This window comes from Mizuhopecten yessoensis, unplaced genomic scaffold, assembly GCF_002113885.1.
Source record: "Mizuhopecten yessoensis strain PY_sf001 unplaced genomic scaffold, ASM211388v2 scaffold10969, whole genome shotgun sequence".
Classification (NCBI taxonomy): domain Eukaryota; kingdom Metazoa; phylum Mollusca; class Bivalvia; order Pectinida; family Pectinidae; genus Mizuhopecten; species Mizuhopecten yessoensis.
The window spans coordinates 412,766-440,523 of NW_018408812.1; the positions used below are offsets into that span (position 1 = coordinate 412,766).

The 27,758-nt window shown below is 37.9% G+C and overlaps 1 protein-coding gene across 1 annotated transcript; it reads right to left on the reverse strand.

The window, feature by feature from the left end:
* Window positions 1–2,004: 2,004 nt before the first annotated feature.
* Window positions 2,005–27,758, reverse strand: LOC110464153 (insulin receptor substrate 1-like). Its single transcript, XM_021519220.1, has 10 exons — window positions 27,162–27,758; window positions 25,578–25,890; window positions 16,841–16,983; window positions 15,845–15,987; window positions 15,049–15,312; window positions 14,310–14,501; window positions 13,329–13,465; window positions 12,769–12,918; window positions 9,884–10,042; window positions 2,005–9,166 (listed from the first exon to the last, which is right to left on the reverse strand). The coding sequence occupies exons 1-10, from the start codon at window positions 27,243–27,245 to the stop codon at window positions 6,021–6,023; spliced, it is 4,731 nt and encodes a 1,576-aa protein (XP_021374895.1). The 5' UTR covers window positions 27,246–27,758; the 3' UTR covers window positions 2,005–6,020.

Genomic DNA, 27,758 nt, shown 5'->3' on the forward strand with positions numbered 1-27,758 from the left:
TGACCCAGGGGTTAAGTCTGCAAGGGTAGGGCAGACCCACGGGTCAATTCTAATATCATGACTGCATTCGTCTCTTTATGCCCAACAATTGTATATATAGTTTTGGTGTGGGGATCTTAACCATTTCGAAGTTATGACCCAGGGGTTAAGTCTCCTAGGGTGGGGCAGACCCCAAGGCTATCCTGGAAGCATATGTGCATTCATCTCTTTATACTCAGCAATTGTATCTATGCATGGTTATAGGGTGGGGATCTCAACTGTTTCCAAACTGTGACTTAAGAAACTAGGTCCCTAGGGGTTCAGTTAGACCCCAGGGTCTATTCTAATACCATGACTACTTTTGTCTCTTTATGCCAAGCATATATATAGTTCTGGGGTGGGGATCTCAACCGCTTCAAAGTTATGACCCAGGGACAATGTCTCAAAGGGTGCAACCAGACCCTAGGCCATACTGGAAGCAAATGTGCATTCTTCTCTTTATACTCCACAATTGTATATATGGTTATACCGTGGGAATCTCAACCATTTCCAAGTTATGAACTTTTGTTGACCCCACCCTTTAGCACGGGGGGGGGGGGNACCTTTGGACCAGGTGAGCTAAAAATGAATGATAAAATATCACTAGATTTTAAATACGAACCAATTTTTCACAAAACGTATGACAACATTCTATCTAGTGTGCAACCCTTTGTTAAAATGCCTTCAATTGGTGAAAGTAATCTACCTCATGTGTACATCTAACATAGATGAAATCGCAATGCATGTGATGTCATTTACATTGTCCTAGAAATTCCATGCTTCCTCACCATCTTTTCAAACCTGAAATATGTCATGACGAATTTTAAGGCTCAGCATGCACAAACTGGTGTATGATACAAGCAAACTGGTTTAATCCTTTTGATGTACATCGAAAGAATCACTCAGTAGCGTAACGGTAAAATTAACCCGCTTTGAATCCAGTTGCTGGTCCTCTCTCAGCTTAATTTAAAGGACAGATATCAGCCTAGCAATTAGTCAGATTTTTTTTACCAGAAACCAACCAAATGGCTTACCATGGTAGGGCTTCGATTTAGTCATGACCTATTCCAGGGGTGAAGAGAATGTAAGGGTGTATAACCCCTGCAATTTACAGGATCATTTACATTGACAAGTGCAGTGGGATAATGACGAACAACGTCGTGGTCGCACAGCAAAAGTGAAACAGTCTATTGATACATTAAAACCTCATCTGTAATTCTTCATAAAACGTCATGCAGATCGATTCAAGGAGGGAGGGAAAATTAAAACAAAAAAATATCACGGATTAATAACATGATAAATATGTAAAAACAATATAGACTTAAAATACAGGAACAATCTTATTGCTTGAAATAGGTTCAAATATTGACAATTAAAACAAAATGTTAAAGAAAATTAAAAGTAGCTGTTGCTTTTCAGCTCAGCTTAATAATAAATGTATCGGAGTAAAGTCGTCAGGAAGAGGTTTAAAAAAGAATGAACAAAATTACTGGTACTTTCAAATTAGTACTTTTACATGGGAAAAAATTTGATACATTTAATATAACACTGATTTTCTAATTCTCATTGAGTATTTTTCTTCTTCCTTTTTTCTCAGCTCAAAATATGATGCTATATCCTTACTGGAAAATCTAAATAAAAATGCTTCCGATCAACTACCTCGCACAAAGAATTCCAATCAACTACCTCGCACAAAGAATTCCGATCAACTACCTCGCACAAAGAAATCCGATCAACTACCTCGCACAAAGAATTCCAATCAACTACCTCGCACAAAGAAACAAAACAAGTGTTCCTGTTCCTTAACAAAAGTCTGGTCTATAGACACTATAAACCTATAGGAAAGGCCAAAACAAATATATGTGTGTTTCAGGTATCCTGATCTAACCTCGGTCATCCTGTCAAACCTGGATATTTTATCACCTGCTTGTATCTAAGGTTAATTAATTAGTCGGGCAAAGCTCACAGCCACTCATTAAAATGTACTTTCTTCCTGTTCAGGGAGTCTGACCCTATTCGTGACAAATTACCATTGTAATATGTGGAAATGTATTGTGAAGTTTGATATAAACAGGTCAACCTATCCTATTTTTTTCAGGCATGTTACCTGAAACAGACACATTATTTTGTTTGGCCTTATCACAGATAAAACAAAGCGACAACAACAAATATTTTAACAGCGAATTCATGCAAATATAACTTATCTCCTGAATCTGAACTCACTCTGTAACAAAATTCTCCAACAAATCCATAAACATGATAAAAAGTTAAAATAGCATCTATATACATTAAAGCTCATGTCTTTAATATGATTGTGGCATTTTTGGATTTAGCAATTAATGATAATATGTACAATAAACATCTTTGTTGGTGACAACCAAATTAATAATGATTTAATCTAAGTACTTTTCATCGAGTTCATTCTCCTATTGGCAATTTTATATTTTAGACACAATTGTGCTGATTCAAAAGCGCAAAGTTATGACAACTAATAAACATAAACACACTGTGTTCTGTATTTACAGACAGCTGTTGTGCTAACATGCGATGCGTGTATTGTGATCACTGATGCTTGCAAAATATGACAGTCCTATCAAAGTTTTACTTTATACACAAACAATGTATATATTAAACTTGTCGCAATGTTTCAACAACCAATGGTCCCTTTGTCAAGCTTTGAGTAAGCTTGACAAAGGGACCAGTCGATCGTGAAACGTTTGTGAGTTTGTTTAACCCTTTCACCACTGTAGACCATAATGGACTCACCCAGATAAATGTATGGTAGAGTCTACTAAAGTTACATAGGGGTGAAAGGGTTAATAGGTATTGCTTGTGTGTCAAGTAAAACTTTAATATTACATATTCCCAGACTGAAGAACCTTATTGATGACTGCCCTAATTTAAGTACAGTATGTATTTCGTGAAATGAGAATATTGCTGAAAAACATATAAGAAGACAGGTATGTTCCCTTTCTACCATTCATGTGTGAGTGATAACTTGCCTTACCACAATGACTCAAACTTTCAACTACGTGAAAATAAGGAAGGTTTTAAGAAAAAATACTCCAGTAAACTAGGCAGGAAGCAACCGTACGATCTGTGACAAAATTTGCCCTCAGAAATTGTTCATTTAGATGCCTTAGAGATGATAATAAGCATATACATTTTAAATGCATTATATAAGGGACACATGACTATTTGCAACCACAATTTGGTTTTTTTGAAATAGCATTTCATGTTAACCATTCCAGAACTCCAGCTTTGATGTTAACCCTTTCACCACTGTAGACCATAATGGACTCATCCAGATCAATGCATGGTAGAGTCTACTTAAGTTACATAGGGGTGAAAGGGTTACACTTGATCAACATACAATGCAAAGAAATTACTCTTATGTATTCAAATATGAATTTTAATTTAAACTTTTTTGTACCTGTCAATCTTTTCAGCACTAACCCCAGGCTTGATGAAAAAAGGGCATTATTTCACATTTGAGCTGCATGATTGCAAAGTTAGTTGGCAAAACTCTATTTGAGTAAGCTGATGGTTATGATGTTCCAAGGTACCGATGTGAATGGCTTTGATTGTATGATGACAGTATCAAGTTGTGATATGCAAAAGAGGGACTTTGCGGAAGTGAAAGAGTCTAAATAATATATTCAGATTAATTTTAAAACACAAAGTTAATAATGAGAGCCAAATTAAAGATATGATATGTTCACATCAAAATTTAGTAATAATTCAATAGGGATTGATATTTTAAAAAGAAAAATGTTGTAAAAAATCAGCAAAGTTTGTTTTAACATGACAAACTTCATCAACAGCCCTCAATTAAAAACACAAGTATGATATTAAATGGTGTGGTTTGAATGTATTTAAGGATATACCCTACCTCACACTTTATACCAATGTTATGTGTTCAAGTTATTTCCCTCACAAATTATACCCGTGATTTTGTGTTAGAGTTATCCCCCTTACATATCATACCTGTGATTATTGGTTAGTTTTCTCCCTTCCATAATCTACCTGTGATTTGTATTAAACTTATATATCATACCTGTGACTTGTTGTTAGTTATCTCCCTTACGTATTATACCTGTGATTTGTATAAAATTATTTCAAATGAGAAAGTCTTTAAATTAAGTCCAGATAACCAATTATAAAACATGTTTCTGTAATGTGTATCAACACAATTTCACTGGTACATTGATTTATACTGTTTAGTATCGCAAAACAATATCACCGACACATTAGTCTCTTACACTTCCTGTATTCGGGACATCTTATTGGCGTTACAACCTAATTCTTTTGTTAATGTAAAAATTGTTGTTTAACATTTAATACTTCCGAGGGAAAACATATATTGAAGAAATATAAATGAGAGTACTAACACACATTAGTGTACAGAAGAAAATATGTCATCTTGTAATCTCTTATTGTTAAATTCTATTGGGAAAGGGATTTATATAAGTTAGAACCTTGTACCCAATCCCAATATATATATTTTGATACAAATAAAATGTGTTTAAATAAAAATAAAAATAAAATACAGCAAATAGGACGAAGCTGAAGGTCATTGACCACGCCAGTTAAATTTTCAAAATTTCATTTTTGTAATTTCAAAATTCATTTTTCCTTACGCATCTTTTAACGTGTGTTTTGGTTACCATTAAATTAATTATCAAAACATTAATCAAATTGAACATTTTTCTTGATATAAACATCACTAATATGGTAAGTTTTGACATAGCTGAGACCCGTATATCCCTTTACCAGTTTTGGAAAAAATAATTATGGACTTTTGGTGCAGATGAAACAGGTTTTACCACATAATCTATAGTATACACTTGCCCCCTCACATCCGACAATAAAACCGAAAGCTATAGCCTATTGAATACTTTCATGATAGAACACATTCAATTCCTTTCAGGAAACCTTAGCCAAACCCTGAAATAATATTTAAAAGGGTTTGAGGGTAGAATGTGCTTACAGACCATTCTCAGAAACCATAACAAATTTCTTACGTATTAAATACGTAAGAAATAACATGTAACAGAGACAATGAATACACCAAATCATATACTGAACATAGTGTTTCATGCCAAGCAAACATTCATAACTTCTTATTTAATCATATAGGAAATTCCTGAAACAAATTCATCATGTAATTTCACTTTAGCACTATTTTTGATTATCTCCTATAATGAAAATGTATAGAGGAGACATATGAATTCATTTTGAACAACATTGATTAAGTCGTGAAATTTGATCAAAACTCCTGATGCCTTTTCCCTGCTCAAATTCTTAATTTATACAATTTTACATCATTAGATCTCTGAAGGGGCCATAACTATATATTTCTGTACATAATTACAGAAACTTACTTTCATTTTTATTTTTGAAATAATGTACAAATTCAATCATGATTATTTTAAGTACATAAGTAGCAACCTTTGAAAAAGAAAATATGTTACAATGCAAATTTAACAATATTTCCCTTATAATTTTAATTAAATTGTTAATAGGTAAACTATTAATCATGATCACTCATTTTTTTCTAAATACATATTTTTCCAATACCGTATCATCAGGTCTCCAAGAAATTTGATCACTACATGCCTCGAAAGAGAGCTGATCATGAAAATTCAAATACCTTGTAAATATCAGACACATTTAGCTTATTCACCCCCTGAAATTTCACAATGAACTATTCAAACTTTTGAATTGGAGGAGTTCAAATTTGTCTGCAGGGGTGAATGAGTTAATCAAGTGGATAGACATTTCTTATTTTTTCTTCCACACAAAGTCCTCAGAAATAAGTTATTCAAAAGGCAATAACGATAATGTGTATTGACAAAAATTCAGTGATTTATAAAATGACCAAACTCCTAGCATATACTCCTTAGCTGTACAGATACGATGAAATGCTCCTTGGGGCATCATATAAATACACGATAATCAATTACAAATAAGCATTCACACTTTCCTAAATCCAGCCTTCATCAATCAAAAGAGAACAGTACGTCCTTGTTGCTAGCGCTCTTGAGATTTTCTGACTTTTTGAAATCTATTTGAGCGTATGATAACGTTGGACCAGCTGATTGTTCATCAGCAGATGAGTGCCGACTTTTGATTCGTGGGGACTTGGGGTCGTTACTGTCGACCGTCTCCGACGACCCTAAATCCAATGAAGCATAGTTCAACTGTGCACAGGCCGGTGGCGCCAGCTGTTGTTGTGATGATGACTGTTGTTGTGTTGATGCTAGGTCGTTTCCCGATGGGTAAGTCATTTGCTCATATGCCCCCGTGAGGTCCGAACAACTGTGGCGACTCCTAGGATTGTTGAAGAAACCTGCTGTACCGATTGCCACGCTCGGAGCTGGTGCCTCATCAGCGACTGGCAGAGTCATGCACGGCATGCTCTTCTGCTTGTGGAGTTCTGAACACGCTGAACTTTGTCCAGCCCCTGTAGCACCGCTAGCTTGTCCCTCCACCGACTCACATGACCCATCTTCTCTCTTTCCGTTGTTTGATTCCTCCCCGAGGGAAGATACACTGCCCTTACGCACCGGAGACATTCTAACATCTGAGACTATTTTCTGGTTGTACTGTCCGACGGACGGAGCACTGATTTTTCGACACAGAGGCTGCCTGTCAGTCACATCGTCTGATTCACCTCCTGGCAAAGACACAAGACGTTTTATAACGACCTTGGAAAACGACCCTTCAAGTCCACATATCTCACTCCGTACTGGTAGAGGGCGAAGGCTGTCCAAGTCAGAGGGTGCAGTCTCCTCTATTAAATCCTCTTTAGATTTTCTAGGTTTACTGAAATCCAGGCCAACATACCCATCGTCCTCCTCCTCCTCGTGTACGGGAAGTACGGAAGCAGCCAACGATTTAATTTCTAGCCGTCTTTCCGCAGGTTTCTCTTTAGACTTCCCAAGCTTTCCTGACAAAGCTTTAGGACTATCACGCTTGTGTTTCTCAGCAAGGTTTCCTTTAGAATTATCTATGTTCGCTTTTTTCTCCGCCAATTTAGGTGGTGTTGGCTGTTCAACAACCTTCCGAGACTTTTGAATGATCTTATTTGACTCAGGGCCTGAAATATCACTTCCATTGCTAACTTTGCCAGTAATGCCTGTTTTAACAGGTGGATTCGGAACAGTTGGATTTTTCGCACTTGTGGGATTTGAGCTGTCCTCTGCTAAATCTGTTTCCATGGATTTTTCAGCAATGTAGGATCGAACACGGGTGGGATTCTTAACATCCACTGCACTTTCCTCAACCCGATGTGCGGAAGGGTCAAACTCCATATATAGGTAGGACTCTCCAGCAGGTCCCCCAGGATTGGTCGGCGTTTTCTCGTGTTCCTGACTGGTAAGTGATGGCTCTAGCGATTGTTGTCTATCTTCCCCAGATGATGCGGGGGTGTGTGTCATGTAATCATCCATGCTCCCCAAAGAGAAAACCACTGGTTCTGCTTGCTCGGATTTTGTCGACAAATTCTGAACTGGCAGAATGCCTTCTGGTGTTATTTTCCCACTGCTCTGCGGTGTTTTACTCTCTGGTGATTTCTCACTGGAATCTTTGACTTTCCTGCTGACGTCTGATTGGGTGTTCTTTCTAACACTTGTGTCTTGTGAAACCTCCGGCTGAAAATCCATGTAATCACTACAGGGAGTGGAGTGGGTCTCAGCAGACTTTATCGTGTATGACGGGACAGATTCTGGTTTCTTCAACACATTAGCAGTCTCTGCTGGCCGGTCACTCCCTTCAGACAATGTCTCCGACCCCGGTTCATATGCCAGATACACGTCATCCTGAACACTTGTTGTCTTCTGATATTTTGATTCAGACTTTGGACTATGTTTTCCATCCTTTGGACTATTTTTTCCGAACTTTTTACTATCAGAACTTCCTTTTTTATGTTTTTCTGCAGATTTTTTTTCACTTTTGTCACTTTTATGCTTTTTTTTCTTCAATGAAAATTTTCCAGAGTCTGAACTTGAAGAGTCTTTTCCACTGGATCCTTTAAAATTACTGTCATTTTTGTCTGAGGAAGCTGGTTGATAAGGGACGTAACTCTCTTCCTCTGACTCCCTCCCAGAGCTGGCTGGACTACGTCCTTTGACTGAAGGACTGCGAGACCCACCTGAACCTGAATTAAAAGCCACTGGACTAAACAGAGCTGCCTGGCTTGGAATTCCATCGGTTCCGTGAGTGGAACTACCTGTATGATGTGACGGAATAAATCCAACCGGTTTCTGCACGACATGACCAGAAGCCTTGATGATTTTGATATCCGGCGATGATTTCTCCGGTCGACTAGGACTTATAAATCCACTCACAGCTGGCGATGAGCTCAGACTCTGCGAGGATGAGCTGCGCGACGTACCACTACACTTAGACCCTGCACTCTGACCTTGACCTCCGATTGACATATCTATATAGCCACTATTTTCGGAATTACGATTCATGTTCATGTCAACGTAATCGGACTGCTGTGATGACTTCGAAGAGGTCTCCAATTTCCGTAGCGACTCGGAAGAAGAAGCTTTGGAGGAGGTAGTGGAGAACCGACTGAGGGATTCGAACGATCGTTTGTGTAATAATTCCTTCGAAGTTGTACGCACCGACTCAAATGACCCCATTTGTTTACCACCCCGTGAACTCTGGCCGTAGCTGGATGACCTTGGCCTATGTCCTTGGGTGTTGTACATTTTCCCAAAACTTGACGCTCGTGGTCTATACCCGTAACTTTCACTTGCAGTGCGAGGTCGACAGAAATCTAGTTCCATGAAGGAATCGGAGTCATCAGATTTTATGGATGCACTGTAGGAAGAGGCGTCCATAGGCATATAAGCCGCTGCCTGATTCTTGATTTTCTGGACAATTAGATGTGGAGCACTTGAACTACGACCATTGTCCATAACCTTAAGGTCAAGCGGGATAGAAGGCTCTGGTATGTGTGTGTGTCGGTGTAAGGTCTTACTGACCGGACGACTGCCCAGGGAATACGCTCGTTTAGGGAACTCTCCTGACATTGAATCGTCTGACAGATAACTGATGACCTTCGCTGGCTTCAGATCTGCAGCTGATCTGGGACTCATACCAGTCGGGGTCATGGGCAGGTAACTCTCACCACCTGTAAATCAGAACACATAATATCAAATCATGTTTTAAAAAAAAATAAAAAAATAAAAAAAATATCATTTTTTTTTTTTTTTTTTAAATGGGACGATCTGGATAAATTCTAATATTTTGTTTAAGGGCTCTTCCAGAAATAATCAAATGGGAGAGGTGGGAAACCCTTTTTCAGAGACCAACCCACCAATCAAATATCAAAAGTGATATAATATCAGAAATGGTAGACAGATCTGGTTTAAACCTACAACCCATAATGTATGAACACAGGTGCTTCCTACCTCCCCCATAAGATTAATTATGGAATAGCCCTAAGCAAGATTTGTGTTGATAACTTTCCTTTCTGGCATGAAATAAGTTTTGTTAGAACTTTTAACATGAAGCTTCCTGAATAACTTTACCAAATTACAAAAGAGTTATAAATCAAGTTAATCAATTTTTCTATCAAGAAATACTGACGGTATTTTCCAGTTTGAGCATATATGACCATGCTGTACAAAGCTGGTAAGAAAGTCTTGTTGATGAAAATGTCTTTTTTTTTCAACTTCAGCAAATATGTTTACTTTTGGTGTTGTTTCTGAAAGCGTTATTGTTGTGGAAAATTTTGAACTTTGAACAAATTGTTTTCTTAACCTTGTGCCAAAAATGTAAGACGTTGTACGTAGTTGAAATATGTTTGAGATACTGTACCTATTGTTACATAAATAAAACAACTCACTGCCGCCTTCTTTGACTGTGGGGAGAGGCTGACTGGTCGGAGTCATGTTCATGTCCACGTAACCTCCCTCCTTTGTTACACGGGACGGGATCGGAACAGACATGGAGGATTGGCGGTTCCCATGGTGACCCATCATCATGTAGGAGTTATCACTTACACCTGAAACGAATCAATCAAAATCATGCAGTTAATTCATTCTAAATGACAAGGTAACTGTCATCCTCGATACTCCAGGGGTTTAAGCTCACTTTCGCTCTCTGCACCCCTGGAATATGTCATACAATGGCTCAGCGTGGCCCACCTTGTGGAGGAGACAAGACAACTTGTTTGACCCTTTCATGTACATCTAAAGCATCTCACGTTCTCCTAACAGTAAAATTAAATGGCTTTGAAGTGAGCTGTCGTTCCTCTGTAATCTTCAAAGGACAGGTATCAGCCTTGCAATTGGTCAGGTTATTTTTGTACCTGAGACCAATCAAATAGCTAGCTGCTAGTCCGAATTATTCTGACGTTTTATCAACTTTTATATATCGGTCTGTCGTCGATTAACGTCAGAACTCCGGCCCTCTATAATATGCGGGAAATAAGCGACCTGCGCCTGGGTCGCTCTTTAAACTGATATTTTAGAAACAAATCGTCACTTTCACACACATGTCGCACATGGATCGAAGGATCTATTCTTTATGCACTAGGTGGTATCAATAACATGTTTTAAAGATCATTACGAACAGTATTTTCCAATGTTTTCTATATCAACCCATGCTTTTAATGGAAATTAAGGCATGAGCAATGCCACATGACTTGACGAGATCTCGCATTACCGAAGGTATTTCCCAACGTTATGACATAGCCCGTCAAGATTTTAGTCATGTGGCATTAGAAGGCGTCTATCAAAAACATAAAGTAAAACAGAGTAAGTTTGAAAAAATATGTTTTTAGTGATTGTATTGGTTGTTTGGGGCATGTTATGTATGTTCATCTTGTGCATAAAGAATAGATCTTTCGATCTATGTGCGACATGTGTGTGAAAGTGACGATTTGTTTCTAAAATATCAGTTTGGAAAGCGACCCAGGCGTGGGTCGCTTATTTCCCGCATATTATAGAGGGCCGGAGTTCTGGCATTAATCGATGACAGACCGATATAAAAAAAAAGTCGATAAAACGTCAGAATAATTCGGATTAGCTAGCTGCGTGCCTTCAATTTTGCTATGACATATTCCAGGGGTGCAGAGATCGTAAGTTAGCGTAACCCCTGGAGTATCAAGTACACGCATGAGTAACTGCATGTTAAAGGTAAAAGCTTCTGTTATATGGGAGTAGTTAAAAGTAGTGTTAATATGGTATTAGTTCCAAATACATAACGGTTATTATAGAAATATTCCTTGTTTCGTTTTCTACTTGATAGTCTGGTGTCCAGAGTCTCCGATGTTTGATGTTGTCATGGTTATCTGTTGGTTGAGCAGAAACGGTGTATTTCGACCGTTACACTTCCCAGTTGTTTATTTTTCAAATTGTATTTTAGTTATTTAATGTAAATTGTCACAATTAAGTTACAGGTTTAGGTTTATCCAGAAGACAAGGCAGGAAAATAACAAAAATTAAATGCTACATTTTTAATGACACTGAAAACTTAAAACACTACTGTAAATATTGACCAAAACAAAATTTGAGCCATCTTTGAAATTCAAGTATTGCTCTCTCAATAAACACAGCATCTCTGCACCTTTTGTTTTTCACACGACAGATTTCTAGGTAATTCCTGTCTATTGCACTTTGCATGTCAGCAAAGCAGTGTAACAGTGGAATCGACAACTTTGATCTCAGAATATCTGTTTCCTAATCTTCAAATCACAGGTATCACTGTCTTATAGCCTAGAAATTGGTCAGTTATTGAAATCTGTTACCAATCAAATGGCTCACTTCCCCTTAGGTGGACGTCCAAAAGGAGGACTTTCTAGGGGTTATCAAAAATCGAAAGGATCTGCTTCAAAAACCTGGAGGGAGCAGTAAGAGAATCAAGACAAATACAATCGAGTAGGAGGTCAGGCTCGTGACCAAAGGGTTGTGGGTTTGAGTCCCGGCATGGCACTGTGTTGTATCTTTGAGCAAGATACTTTACTCTGCTTGTTCCAGTCTACTCAGCTGTAAATGAGTATGTGGTTGGGCAGTGCTAGAATTGTTGAATGCTAGCTGTGAGCGCCGAAATGGCAACACCGGCTGTATGTTCCCCTTGGAGTTGAGAAATATATTGGCTGGTAGCAAAGGCCCCATAACCAAGGATACTAATTTGTGACCCACTTTGAGACGACCTACAAACTAGGTTGTGATGAAGGGGTAAATAAGAACCTTAAATTATTATTATCATTATTAATTGATTCTGTTTTCCACCGCACACTCCTGTCTGTATGTAGAAACCTTGAAACATACTCTGGAAGCTGCCAACAGATAACTTGTTGGAAACAGTGTAGGTTTCAGAAAAGGCTGTTCTATTCTAGTCAATCTTTGATACTCCAGGGGTTACGCTCACTTACAATCTCTGCACCCCTGGAATATGTCAAAGCAAAATCGAAGGCTCAGTGTGTACCACTTTGTGGATGAGACAAGAAGGCTATTTTGATCCTTTGATGTACATCAAAAGAATCTCACGGTCTCGTAACAGTAAAATTTAATGTCCCTGATGGAACTCTCCTCTTTAATCTTAAAAGAACAGGCATCATAGCATAGCGATTGGTCATTTTTTTTTACCTTAGACCAATCAAATAGCTTGTTGGATGCCTACAATTTTCCAGGGGTGCAGAGAAAGTAAGGGAGTGTAACCCCTGGAGTATCGAGGATGTGTAGTTGAGTATGTTGTCCGTGTTTATCAGGTGAAGCGAGATCTTACCTTTGTCCTGTGGCAGTCCGGGTGAATTAATGGCCATGTCCATGTAGCCTGTGTCGTTTCCTCCAACACTGCTTCCCAACGAGCTACTCGGCTTCATCTCAATATAGCCTTCGTGTTTACTCGACCCCGTTATCATTATGGCATCTGAGGCTACAAGTAAACATTCACATATAAAAAGGCTTTCACATCAATTACTTCTTGACTATGCTTTTGGAAAATCTGATTTAGAATAAAAACAAATTATTGTAATTTTCAAATTTCAATTCAAATTCTTTATAGATTTTTACTGAAGAAAAAAATGATTTTTCCAAAAGAATTTCACCTACATGTATTTGATAAAAAAATCCCCAAATCATTGTATATTATCCATTTTTTTCTAAATTTCAATTAATCAAACTCCTTCAATTTGGAAGTAAGTATAGTAGTTTTATAAAACATTTTACTTTCTTAACTTATTCACCCCTGAAATTTCATAATGAACTATTCCAATCTTTGAATTGGAAGAGTTAAAATGTGTCTTTAGGGGTGAATGAGTAAATGTCAGGAACATGTAATCTTACCAATTCTGTCTGTTGTGAAAGGATGTGGTGGTGAGGGGGTGGTTGATCTCGCCCCCGCCCCCGGGGACATGTCAAAGTAAGCCGACTCTTCAGTGATGGTCGGACGCATGGACTCAGGAGTCATTGAACGATGTGATCTGGAATTAACCAATCCGTGATTAGTATAGCAAACACTGTAGGTAAGTTCATGGAATTAAAATCCCACACATATGGGACATATTATGTAATGATAAAAGCAAAATGTATTAGTGAAGACTGAATTCTGCATTTGGAGTAAATATTACATTACAAGTATCTTCCTTAAGATCCATCAGTTTGGAAATATGTGATATTAAAGTTTCACTTTCTACACAAACAATGTACGTATTAAATGTGTCGCAACATTTTAAGGCTGACTGGTCCCTCTGTCAGGCCATGATTGAGTGAGCGATTGGTATTGTTACTTGTACACCGATGTGACGAAATTGTAGATTTTTTATATCAATAGAATATACAATTTCGTCACACCATTGTACAGGTAAACAATACAAATCGCTCCTTCAGTCGTAGCTTGGCAGAGGGATAAGTCGGTCTTGAAACGTTACGACACGTTTAGTACGGACATTGTCTGTATAGAAAGTAAAATTTGATATTACATTACAAGTACCTAAACAATTCAGAGCCTAAAGTTAAGTGACTGTCTTTGTCACCGAGAGATAAAAAGTATTTCCATCTTCTAAATATAAGTGCATTATATAACATTAACCACAATTCTCATTGCATATTTCCAAGATGGAAATTTCTTGTTTAAACAACATCAGGTTTATTGCCGTTTTTCAAAGGTCATTTTACAAATTTTTAACACATTTTTTGCGCAGCACATTTCAGACACGACGTTTTCAATGACTTTATTTCCTTGAGTATCAAGGGTAGAAAATCACAGGGCTCATAAAATATTTTTAACGTAGAAGAATTAACTTAGATAATTTTGATTATACTTACAATTGATCACCTGGACTTGATCCATACATGGATGCATCAGGTGACAAGGCTACTTGACTGCAGCGTGAGCCGCGTGATTCGGCGCTGTCAGAACGACCCCGGTGGCCTGGAGCTGGAAAATTCAGCGTGGCATGCGCTGCGTTCTGATTCTCGTAGAAAGCTGGCTGTCCGGCAGCCTCAAATAAATGGGGACTACAATTGTAATAGAGAAGATATCACTCGGTGTAAGAGTACATGCAATAATAATGTTTGTTCTGGTAAAAACCAACATAAAAAGCGCATTTAGATTTATTCTTTTCTCCTTAACTCATTCACCCCTGCAGACACATTTGAAATCTTCCAATTCAAAGGTTGGAATAGTTCATTATGAAATTTCAGGGATGAAGACACATTTGAACTCTTCTAATTCAAAGGTCGGAATATTTCATTATGAAATTTCAGGGGTGAATGAGGTAGAACAACAGAATTGGCACATATTGCTTCGAATACTGAAATGGATTATACTCCAAAAAGTCTACATGGAATTAAAATAACAATACAGTAAATGCAGTTGCAAAAATTTCACAAATCTTCCTCAGCATCAGACCTGTGCTATCACAAGGAGGCAGTTACACCAACATACCCTGCCTCCAGCACACATACTCAAATGCATGCATACACAACACACATGAAAGCACCTCCTTAAATGACCCTAGCTGTTGATAGGATGTTAAACCCTATAAAACCAAACTAAACTTACTGGAATGAGTTTTGTCCTGCAGCAACCGGTGGCGTGTTGTCCATACTGGTGTTGGGGGAGCGATATACCACGGACGACATAGGTCTTCGGCTCGGACTTCCTTGTCCTTTAACACGCTGACCTTCACTTCCTGTCCGTGGCCTGAGTGCAGCTGTTCCATTTAAGTCGTGGCTGTTGTCCCGGGGGCGGTTGATCATTGAAGTGTTAGTACTGCTGCGCGGTCGGAAGTGAGCCTGTTCATTGTTAGACGATGTTCTCATGGCGCTGTGGATGCAACGACATACAATTACACACTGGTTCAGCAGTATTATGGTACTAAACATTTCTCACAAGTTAACTCGACAACATATAACAATATATAAGTTTAACTCATTCACCCCTGAAGACACATTTGAACTCCTCCAATTCAAAGGTTGGAATAGTTCATTATGAAATTTCAGTGGTTAATGAGTGAAGACCTTTTCTCACATGACTAATATAGACATAAATCCTTTCACCCCTATAAAACTAAGTAGACTATGCAATGCTTTGATCTGGATGAGTCCAACATGGTCAACAGTATGTGTGAAAGGTATCTTCATGCAAAAATATTTACATTTGTGCTGCAATGTCATTATGTAAGCCAAGTAAACTAATGTTGTTTCTGTCATTTTCCTGTAATGCAGTGGGCATTCATATTGCCTATGAACCAGTTTAATTATTAAGGAACTGCTTAAAGGTAAGGGACCATAAAATGGCCAAATATGGACCCATTCTTTGGTCCACAGTGGACCTTGAGCCCCAGAAATAGACTTACGAAAGGATGACCTCATGCATGCTCTGTGCGATGACTGTGTCATCCACCTGTATCCAAAGCTCCCCCTCACCCGTTGGTGCTGAACGTCCAACATCCATGAAGAAGTATCCATCTGAATGGCCACACCGCCGGATACTGGACAACTGAAAGGTTAACAAGAATTGATAGCAGATACAAAGAAATAGACGATACAAGTACACAAGAACTGATGATACTTTTTAAGGTACACAAGATATGATGACGCCTTTTAAGGTACACAAGAATTGATGACACTTTTTCAGGTACACAAGAATTCATGACACTATTTTTAAGGTACACAAGAAGTGATGACCACCTTTTAAGGTACATGTACACACCTTTTTACACTACTCGGTACACAAGAATTGATGACACCAATATTTTAGATGCACAAGAATTGACAATTTTTTTTAAGGTACACAACAATTGATGATACTTTTAAGCTACCAGGAATGTATGATACATTTTTAAGATACATTTGAATTGAAGAATTTTATGTGAGGTACACAAGAATTGATGAGTTGTTAAGGTACACAAGAATTAAAGACATTTACACAAAATGGGGGGGGGGGGGGAACAATTCACATTGAGAATAAACAAGATCTTTGTTTACCCAGAGGGAACTGACCATGCTAATGAAAGATTCACAGTTAAACACAGGTTGTTACATAAACATCCTGGTACATGTCGGTCATGAATGATTTAAATCAAATCCATGGCAACAATAAACAGGAAAGGGTGCCAGCTGAAATCTCCTTAGAAACTATCTTGAGTAAGTCATGTCCATTTTTTTATACAAAATTAAAACATAAAAAAGTGTTGACAATATTGACAAAATCTGCTCTTATGTTATTGACAGCAATAAGAAGTTGTTGATCATGAAACAGGAAAATTCTAGACATCATTTAATCTCAAAAGTTTATAAGACAAATCTCTGATGGTACTATTAGAAATGTGATTATTCTGCTTTTGCTTTACCTGAAAGTTGAACTCAAATAAGTCGGAGTTGTTTCTGAAGAGGCAGATGTCAGTTGTGGACAGACACATGCGATACGTGCCGCTCATTCCCGGAATCGTACAGCCAAGCCCGCGGTGCTTAATTGTCACCTGCCACACATAATCTGTGAAAAACAAATCAATCAAACAGTAAACAAACAAGTCGGAACTTAAAACAAGAGATCCCAGAGGGATCTTGGCACCCACCTTTGTACCATCTTCATTAGTTCTTTATCAGTTCGATCTTTTCTCTTCTTTCCTCTAATCTGTTTGATCGAGTCATGTTAACAGTTAATGCACCTTGAGGTAACTTTTGATCTAAACTTAATACTGATGTGTATGAAAGCCAAACTTTAAAGTGAGTTTGTCATTTCACATATTTACTAGTACAGTACTTAATGTGAAAAACATAGAACCGATCATTGCAATATGAAAAAGATCTGTTTAGTTTTTCTTTTAATCAATTTTGTTTTTATGATCAGTCTCAAAATATAACATACACAACAAGGGATCAAGGGGAACTTACAATTAAAATTTGAGAAAGATCCCTCCCGTACTTCCCGAGAAATAGCGATAACAAACTTTCAATATCAAAATCAAAGATGGCTGCCTGTCGGCCATGTTGTTTATCCGATCAGTCTCTAAAATCGCCCTGCACAGCTCAGGACCAAGGGGAACCTACATATAAAATTTGAGAAAGATCCCTGAGGTACTTCTTGAGAAATACAAAACAAACTTTCACTATCAAAATCAAAGATGGCTGCCTGTCGGCCATGTTGTTTATCCGATCAGTCTCAAAATTTCCCCTGCACAGCTACGGACCATGGGGAACCTACATATAAAATTTGAGAAAGATCCCTCTGGTGCTTCCCGTGAAATAGCGATAACAAACTTTCACTATCAAAATCAAAGATGGCTGCCTGTCGGCCATGTTGTTTATCCGATTAGTCTCAAAAGTTGCCCTGCACAGCTAAGGACCAAGGGGAACCTACATAAAAAATTGAGAAAGATCCCTAATGTAATTCTTGAGAAATAGCGATAACAAACTTTCAATATCAAAATCAAAGATGGCTGCCTGTCGACCATGTTGTTTATCCGATCAGTCTCTAAAATCGCCCTGCACAGCTCAGGACCAAGGGGAACCTACATATAAAATTTGACAAAGATCCCTCTGGTACTTCTTGAGAAATAGCGATAACAAACTTTCAATATCAAAATCCAAGATGGCTGCCTGTCGGATATGTTGTTTATCCGATCAGTCTCAAAATTTTCCCTGCACAGCTACGGACCATGGGGAACCTACATATACAATTTGAGAAAGATCCCTCTGGTACTTCTTGAGAAATAGCAATAACAAACTTTCACTATCAAAATCCAAGATGGCTGCCTGTCAGCCATGTTGTTTATCCGATCAGTCTCAAAATTTTCCCTGCACAGCTAAGGACCAAGGGGAACCTACATAAAAAATTGAGAAAGATCCCTCTGATACTTCCCGAGAAATAGCGATAACAAACGTTCACTATCAAAATCCAAGATGGCTTCCTGTCGGATATGTTGTTTATCCGATCAGTCTCAAAAGTTGCCCTGCACAGCTAAGGACCAAGGGGAACCTACAAGGGGAAAGACGGACGACGGACAACGGACGGACGACGGACCACGGACGCAGGGTGATTTGAATAGCCCACCATCAGATGATGGTGGGCTAAAAATGTATTTTTTCAATAACATTGTGGTTTTTAGTCTGTGAACACAACAAGCGACTACTGGATTGATCAAGGCCCATATTCATTAAACCGTTCTCATGCTCAAACTCAGATTCTGTGCTCAAGCCAAATTTCTTGTTCCAGTAATACTATATATATATAATCAAAGTGCTGAGAGCACTCAGGGATGAAGGATTCAAATAATGGAATAAAGGAGGTGGTATATCAGTACAGAATGTCAGTAAATAATAAAGAACATGTTGTTGAGTACGGGTCATAATAGTCCATCCCTTAATCATAATTTTCAATAAAAATATATATAACAAGCAGAGCACTGCTAAAAAAATTGAAACTTGTCTGATATTATGGTCCTTAATTAGTGTTTCAAATCGATGGAAATCCTTTAGAAGAATGAAGCTGCTACAGCGCAGACAATGCTCTTTTTAAAAATAGTAACAGTGACCTTGACCAGACAACCCTGCAAACCAAAATTGTCCTGTAAGATTATGGGAAAGTTAATTTACGATTAAATAATAAAAATAATAAAAATTATGTTATATAAATAATATCAATAAATAATTATGATATTATTATTACAATTTGTTATTATCATGATTAATTATAAACAAAAAAAACGAGATGGTATTATTTCCAGTGCGTGTAATCATGGACTTAGGTAAGTCCCTTGTGTATCTCTCCTTCTCTCAATATTGTAACGAAGGTTAAAGACCTATATAATTGTTCAGTTTCTGGTTAATGTGAATAATATATATATATGGTTTTAATTTTTGATGTTCAATATGCTATATTCACGAAGCACTTGTATTATACTAATCGGACCATTATCTAGAGACTGTATTGGGAAGCTATCTACAAACTTGTTAGGCACAGCTGCTGTTGCATTGGGAAGCTATCTATAAACTCGTTAGGCACAGGTGATGACGGCTACTTTGGTATAAGTCAACATCCTCTTCCACTTGGAGACTTTCCATGGAGACAAAGAAAACATGAAGCCTTTTTTATCAAGGAAAGTTATCAAACAGTCGTTCAACAAGTCTCGAGCATCAAACTAGACAAGGGAGAAAACTCTTTTACACACACTTTAGAGTATTGGAATACAAGGCGTAGTAATTTGAACCAAATATAGTTTGGAACTTTCACTCATTAAAAATCTTTAAAAAAAACATCTTTGTTTTTTTTTGTCTTGTACAGATATATTGTACCATATTATAGCATTGATCATATCATGAAATAATGAACACATTATCTAAAGATCTTTTGCGGAAGGAGATAAAGTGTTGTTGTTGTTTTTTGTGAAGAAATTATTCGGTCCAAAAAGCGTAGTAATCTGAGGTTGATATAGTTCATGATGCTCACTGAAAAAACTCGCCTTTTTGTAAAATTTTAACAGTTTTTCTTTGATTTATTAATCGTTTTCATATGTATTTCAGCATTTTATAGCATTAATCATACCATGAAATAATCAACACAGCATTTAAAGATCTTCCGCGGAAGAAGAAAGTCTGTTGTTTGGTTTTGATTTGCCCAGGCTTGGCGAGGACTGCTATGAATGCTGTACACAGCATCCAAATATATTCACATTTTTTCAGCAATTTTGAAGAAATTCAGAGAGCCTTCAAACCAAATAGCATTTAAAATGTTTACAATTGACATTTTGATTACATCACATGATATAAGCGAGTTTACAAAAAAGGTGGTTTGAGCCTAAAATCCAAGATTGAGCATGAGGACGGTTTCATAAATACAGGGCCTGGTCACTCAACACACCAGCTGGTCACTAAACAAATGACGAATGGCTTGATAAATATGGTCACTCATCACACCAGCTGGTCACTAAACACACCAGCTGGTCACTAAACAAATGACGACTGGCTTGATAGATATGGTCACTCAACATACCAGCTGGTCACTAAACAAATGACGACTGGCTTGATAGATATGGTCACTCAACACACCAGCTGGTCACTAAACAAATGACGACTGGCTTGATAGATATGGTCACTCCACACAACAGCTGGTCACTCAACACACCAGCTGGTCACTAAACAAATGACGACTGGCTTGATAGATATGGTCACTCCACACAACAGCTGGTCACTCAACACACCAGCTGGTCACTAAACAAATGACGACTGGCTTGATAGATATGGTCACTCCACACAACAGCTGGTCACTCAACACACCAGCTGGTCACTAAACAAATGACGACTGGCTTGATAGATATGGTCACTCCACACAACAGCTGGTCACTCAACACACCAGCTGGTCACTAAACAAATGACGACTGGCTTGATAGATATGGTCACTCCACACAACAGCTGGTCACTCAACACACCAGCTGGTCACTAAACAAATGACGACTGGCTTGATAGATATGGTCACTCCACACAACAGCTGGTCACTCAACACACCAGCTGGTCACTAAACAAATGACGACTGGCTTGATAGATATGGTCACTCCACACAACAGCTGGTCACTCAACACACCAGCTGGTCACTAAACAAATGACGACTGGCTTGATAGATATGGTCACTCCACACAACAGCTGGTCACTCAACACACCAGCTGGTCACTAAACAAATGACGACTGGCTTGATAGATATGGTCACTCCACACAACAGCTGGTCACTCAACACACCAGCTGGTCACTAAACAAATGACGACTGGCTTGATAGATATGGTCACTCCACACAACAGCTGGTCACTCAACACACCAGCTGGTCACTAAACAAATGACGACTGGCTAGATAGATATGGTCACTCCACACAACAGCTGGTCACTCAACACACCAGCTGGTCACTAAACAAATGACGACTGGCTTGATAGATATGGTCACTCCACACAACAGCTGGTCACTCAACACACCAGCTGGTCACTAAACAAATGACGACTGGCTAGATAGATATGGTCACTCCACACAACAGCTGGTCACTCAACACACCAGCTGGTCACTAAACAAATGACGACTGGCTTGATAGATATGGTCACTCCACACAACAGCTGGTCACTCAACACACCAGCTGGTCACTAAACAAATGACGACTGGCTAGATAGATATGGTCACTCCACACAACAGCTGGTCACTCAACACACCAGCTGGTCACTAAACAAATGACGACTGGCTTGATAGATATGGTCACTCCACACAACAGCTGGTCACTCAACACACCAGCTGGTCACTAAACAAATGACGACTGGCTTGATAGATATGGTCACTCCACACAACAGCTGGTCACTCAACACACCAGCTGGTCACTAAACAAATGACGACTGGCTTGATAGATATGGTCACTCCACACAACAGCTGGTCACTCAACACACCAGCTGGTCACTAAACAAATGACGACTGGCTGGATAGATATGGTCACTCCACACAACAGCTGGTCACTCAACACACCAGCTGGTCACTCAACACACCAGCTGGTCACTAAACAAATGACGACTGGCTGGATAGATATGGTCACTCCACACAACAGCTGGTCACTCAACACACCAGCTGGTCACTAAACACACCAGCTGGTCACTAAACAAATGACGACTGGCTGGATAGATATGGTCACTCCACACAACAGCTGGTCACTCAAAACACCAGCTGGTCACTCAACACACCAATAATTAGACAGTTTACACAACCAACAATGGCTCGACATGTAACAACCTGCAACTCAACACAACAGTTAGACATTTTACACAACAAACCATGGCTCAACACACCAATCATCTGATTTATAGCGGCAATTAAAACCTACACTACATATCTGTTACTGCAGTTGTCAGTAGAACAAGTGCTGTTGGACATGCAAGAAACATAAATGGTACAAGAATTCTAATTCAGAGATCAATGGAATTTTCGAGAACTTGTTTATATCTAACAAATATATCTTTTTTAAATAAGCCTGTGAAACAAAAAACTGAAAATCAAGATAGCATGCAACCTGTCAAAATACATTGAGGACTGTTATAAACATAACTGTTATTGTTAAAATTATTTCAGTTGGAAGTAAATTCAAAACACACATATATATAAAGTGCTGCTTGTTTATAGCTCCTTGACATTAATTAAAAGGTTCATCTTTAGCGTAAAAGGATTGTTCACAATGAAATTTGAGGGAAAATGAAAATTTCAAATAGGCTTTGATGTATAATGTATTTAATGCTTTATCATTTGAACCTGTAAGCTTTCTTTCTTGATTTTTTTTTTTCTCCATTTTTTTTTAAGAAAATAACAAGTAAACAACTGTACAGTAATACATTTAAATCACAAGCAATTCTGATTGATATGTCACGCATGTTCCCCGCTTTGACCATCAATGCACATATCAGAGAAACCAACTTAAACGCAAAAACTTAATGTTGATGGAGATGCTGAAGAAAATCAATGAACTATGAAAGGTAGGCTGCATCCAGCATTTGATGCAGGAGTTGAGATGTACCACCTAAGATGCATCTATGGTCTAAGTTTGGTTGGTGTAGCACTTATATGGTTTCAGAGAAACTAACTGAAACTCAAAGACTTAATGTTGACGCCATCGCCAGAAAAGCACCCCTAAGTCTTGCTACCGCTACTTTGTGGCAGCGACCAAAAAAATGACTTTCAATATTTTACTTAAACAAGAAGCCCACAGGAATTAGTCACCTGATCATGAGGAAAACAATTATTTGATATGTTCAGTATAAACAGATATTGCAGTTAAAGGTGTGTACAGAAGAATGTGGTGGGTATACCAGGAGGCATTTGTAAAGTTATTGTTTTTGATTATTGGTTATAATTAGGAAAATAAATTTTCAATTAATAATAAAAATAACATTTAAAAAAACACAGGAAGAAGTAACGAGCATAAAAAGTTATAATGTTGCTATATAACATGGCTGCCCTGGTGGCTGTATTCTATTTTAACTCATTCACCCCTGAAGACACATTTGAACCCTTCCAATTCAAAGGTTGGAATTGTTCATTATGAAACTTCAGGGGTGAATGAGTTAAACAAGCCAAAAGATCAACAACACATGCCATAATATGGCTCAAATTAGAATCTGAAGTTGATGGCTGTACCTGATGGACCTGAAGTACAACACCACTGTGTCACCACCATGTAGATATACTAAACATTCCTGTTATCTTTCATCGAAATCCTTCCAGTTGTATTTGTATTTTAAGTTCAAAATGTGAAACGTTACCACCTTATATGTACAGATGACGTAAAAGCCGACAGCATGTCGCCAAAAAATGTACATGTGTTATTGTTGTAAATGTTAGCACATTATTATAAAGTTCAATTTATTGAAAACAGGACATATTTAGATCAGGAATGAAATAAAACTTGCAAGTCAACATAAACATGTGTTTAGTGCAAATATCTGTGTTGAAATTCATTATCATTTGTGCAAGGGAGTGCCAACATATAATGTCAACACCAACCCATTTTATGAATGGAACCTTCCAGTCATATCTCATCCAATCAAAAGATTTATATATGTCACAGGGTTAAAGGTTATTGTTGATGTTAAGTTAACTCATGTTAAGTCGCATTGTCAAAACATCAATAGATCTATGATGAATTAAATTAATTTCATTAACAAGAGCACCGCGAGCGGAAGCATGATACACCCGTCGGACCCTCGGAAGGGTATTGATATATTGGAAGCAGGTAGTGACATATGATATAATGTGTTTACTGCCACCGTTTTGTTGGTGATTGTGACCTTATCATTCATTTACTGTGTTTATGGCGCAAGCTATTTTGTGTTTCAGAAAATTACACATTCGTGATCAATGTTGCTATTACTAAAACTAGAACCTTGGCTTTGAGGTAGGAGTCTTGGTATGAGAAGTTGGAACATGACAACAAAACCTGTTATATATGATAAACATGTTTGGTTTTTGTATTACCATACTAAATTTGAAAGGAATTTAACAAAAGATTAAAAAGTTCTTGCATTTTTGACGGAATGCCCTTATTTCAACTCATTCAAAACATTCAGTTTAACGAAAATCGGGAAACAATTGTTTGAGTTATCGTGTAAACAAGCAAACAAGCAACAACTCCCTGGGGAGCATACAGTCGGAGCTGCCATTTCGGCGCTAACTAACAGCTAGCATTCAACAATTCTAGCACTGCCCAACCACATACTCATTTACAGCTGAGTAGACTTGAACAAGCAGAGTAAAGTATCTTGCTCAAAGATACAACACAGTGCTGTGCCGTGCCTCGAACCCACAACCCTTCGGTCACGAGCCCAGCGTCTTAACACTAGACTACTGTGCCTTCTGATGGGTGGTCATAGGTGATAATTTTATACAATTAAATAATATTGTAAAAACAGTCTAGAGTAACAAAAAGTGGTCATATTAGATAGGTGATCATCTAACACAGGTAGTCATACAAGCAGATTTGACTGTAAACTCAAGGTTTCTGCCAGTGAGGATGAAGAGGAAGTGAATGGTGAAGGAGAGGTGGTAAATTTGGTGATCAATTATGCGAGGGCAGTGCCGATATTTAAAAGATATGCTGCATCCGCGAAACTCAGAGCGAAATGTCTAAGCACACATTGGAGACCACGGCTGGTGCAGCTTCACACGAATTACAAGTGACAAGTTACAGCAAAAAGCAATAACAGACTTTTTCAAGTGTGCATCAAGCTGTCAGTATCATGAGCATATTTTGTTAGTAAAAAAAAAAAAAAAAAAATGTATAGCTGTGGCGATATCTTTAAAAATAATCAAAACTTGGTATACACGATATATACAAACTCCCTTTATAATGAACTGATTAAGTAAGTCTCTTGGGATTCTATCAACAATGATTTACCGTATACTGTTTACATGAACTGTTGTTAGTGCATGCAATGCTTATTACCAGAATTTAAATAAACCCATGACTAGATCTTGTATACAGTGATCAACAGATGGCATAATAGCTTGCGGGTTGGGATTTTTGTCCGAAGCTGGTAGATTGTCAAGCCCAGCAGGAACTCGTAATTACTTCAACTTACCAAAATGTATTCTTGGAGTCACAGTTACACCGTCAGAGTATTCTGTCTGGTACTCCAGTAACAGTTCTAACCAATGGTCTTGCTCCATTGCAGTATCAGCGATGACTGCGAAACAGTCGTCGCGTGTGTAGAGGGCAATGGCATTTTTTGTGCGTGTGTCTGACTTTTTGTTGATGTTGAAACAGGTATGTAGATGTACAACACGTTTTGGTGCCTGACCATTCCGAAACTTTTTTTCGCTGTCGTAATATTCAAACCTTGCTGGTCCACTACTGCTTGTAGATCGCATTAGGAAGAACTTCTTCTTCATAGTCTGAAAAGTTGAATTACATTTCATTTACATACAAAGTTGGTCTCTTAGAGAAGATGCAGTTCATGGTTTTTTGGGGGGGTTTTGGGGCTTTTTTTTNGCAGTGTTATTTAATTGCTCTTTTGTAAATGGAGTTGGATAAAAATGATGATAATTTTTTAAAAACTATTTCAATACTATTTGCTTATCATTACTACATAACTTCATAAATGATCTCCCTTAAATCAAATAAACTTTTTGAAATAAACATCATTGGCTGCCAGTATGACATTGACAATTCGTTTTCAGTTTTAGTTTTAATTAATCATTTATTTTTCACAATGAGGATCATTTGAAGATAACTTTTTAGTCTAACTCTGATTAAAATAATTATCCTTCATCTAATGACCCCATTAGGAGTAGAATATGGTTTTAATCAGATTGGATATATATATATATCTATCTGTAAAAAAATATCTTCATGAAAATATAGTGATTATTGTTACAAAGATCAGTAATATTTTTGCAATGCCTCCCTCTGGAATCGAACCCTGGGCCTCTGGTTTACTAGTCTTACGGTCTACCAATAAGCTGAAGAAATTCCCACTAGCCCAGCCATTAGGAAGCGGATAGTATTCTACATATACCGGTGTCAGGTGGTTTTGCCCAAAATCCTCTTTGTCCTTGGTTGTTTCTTACTAAGTTGTTTCGCCTCAAAAATACAATTTCGAACAATATGTTTTAGGACTGTTTAGTTGTGGATGGCTAAAACAGTCTCATTTGATGTTTTTAATTTACTGTTTTCCTTTAAGTCTCCCTTTTCACGATTGAACACATCATACAATCACCAAATGTTTATACTCAAGAAACATATATTTTAAATTAAAACAATGAATACTAAAGGGTTTGTTATTAAAAAAAATGTCCTGTATAAAAAGATTGAACTGGCATCAATCTATAAACGGACCGGGAACTAATATTATTTAATATCATTAATATGTTCTGATTATTCGTTATTTCATTACCAATTTATATAGAGGTTTAATATAATAGGCCAGTATCTGTTGCACAGTCTAGACCTCGTGTAAATTTTAAAATGTTAAATCAAGTGGAAATGCAAGCATTCTTAAAATTTCATAATATTGTTTGTTTTTATAAGATAATTCTAAATATATTTTTTGACCAAATCATATGACCACTATTTCGATTTAATATTCTTAGTGTGGTGTTTTTTGTAGGGGGGGGGGGGCTTAGTGAGGGTCATCAGGTTCAGAATGTGCATTAGACAAACTTACCTTCAACTTTTTTAGATAACCGGCCTTTTTTATATCCGAGCCAGGTCGCTCGAACACTAGTGTCATTCTCGAGGCCGAATCCATCGTTTATTTTCAGTAGTACTTCACTTCAACAGTATCGTTACTCGTCTCAAAACATGTGGCATTTCGTGTGTGGGAGAGCCCCACCTTCCAATACTCACAGCTGATCATAATCAAGTTCATGGTCAGTCCGTCGCAACCGCATCGTGTAGACCTGGGACATGGTTACATTCGTTCGGTTCATCAACTCTTAAATATTCCTACCTGAAACCCTTCCGATCCCACCGTGATGTTACGACAGCAGAGTTACTTCGTAATCAATTTTTAACAGACTGCAATACACAGCGAACTTGGCAGGTGCCCCATTAATCAAGATTGGCTGTTGATGTTTTATCGGAGAGCGTAAACGACAATCGGAGATAAAAGCCTTAAGATAAACACATGAATACTTCCCTCTGCCCTGCTCAAGAATAAATTACGTTGTCGTCTATTCCTGTGTAGTCGAAACAGTGTTTACATAAAAACCCAAGGACGGGGCACATCACAGTAGCCATATTGGTAAATGTCACGTGACGA

Coding starts and splice junctions, on each gene's coding strand:
- LOC110464153 (XM_021519220.1), bottom strand. CDS start 27,245: ATGGATTCGGCCTCGAGAATGACACTAGTGTTCGAGCGACCTGGCTCG. Junction 16,984..25,577: donor GACTCCAAGAATACATTTTG/GTAAGTTGAAGT, acceptor TGTTTTTCACAG/ATTATGTGTGGCAGGTGACA. Junction 15,313..15,844: donor ATGCATGAGGTCATCCTTTC/GTAAGTCTATTT, acceptor TTGCATCCACAG/CGCCATGAGAACATCGTCTA.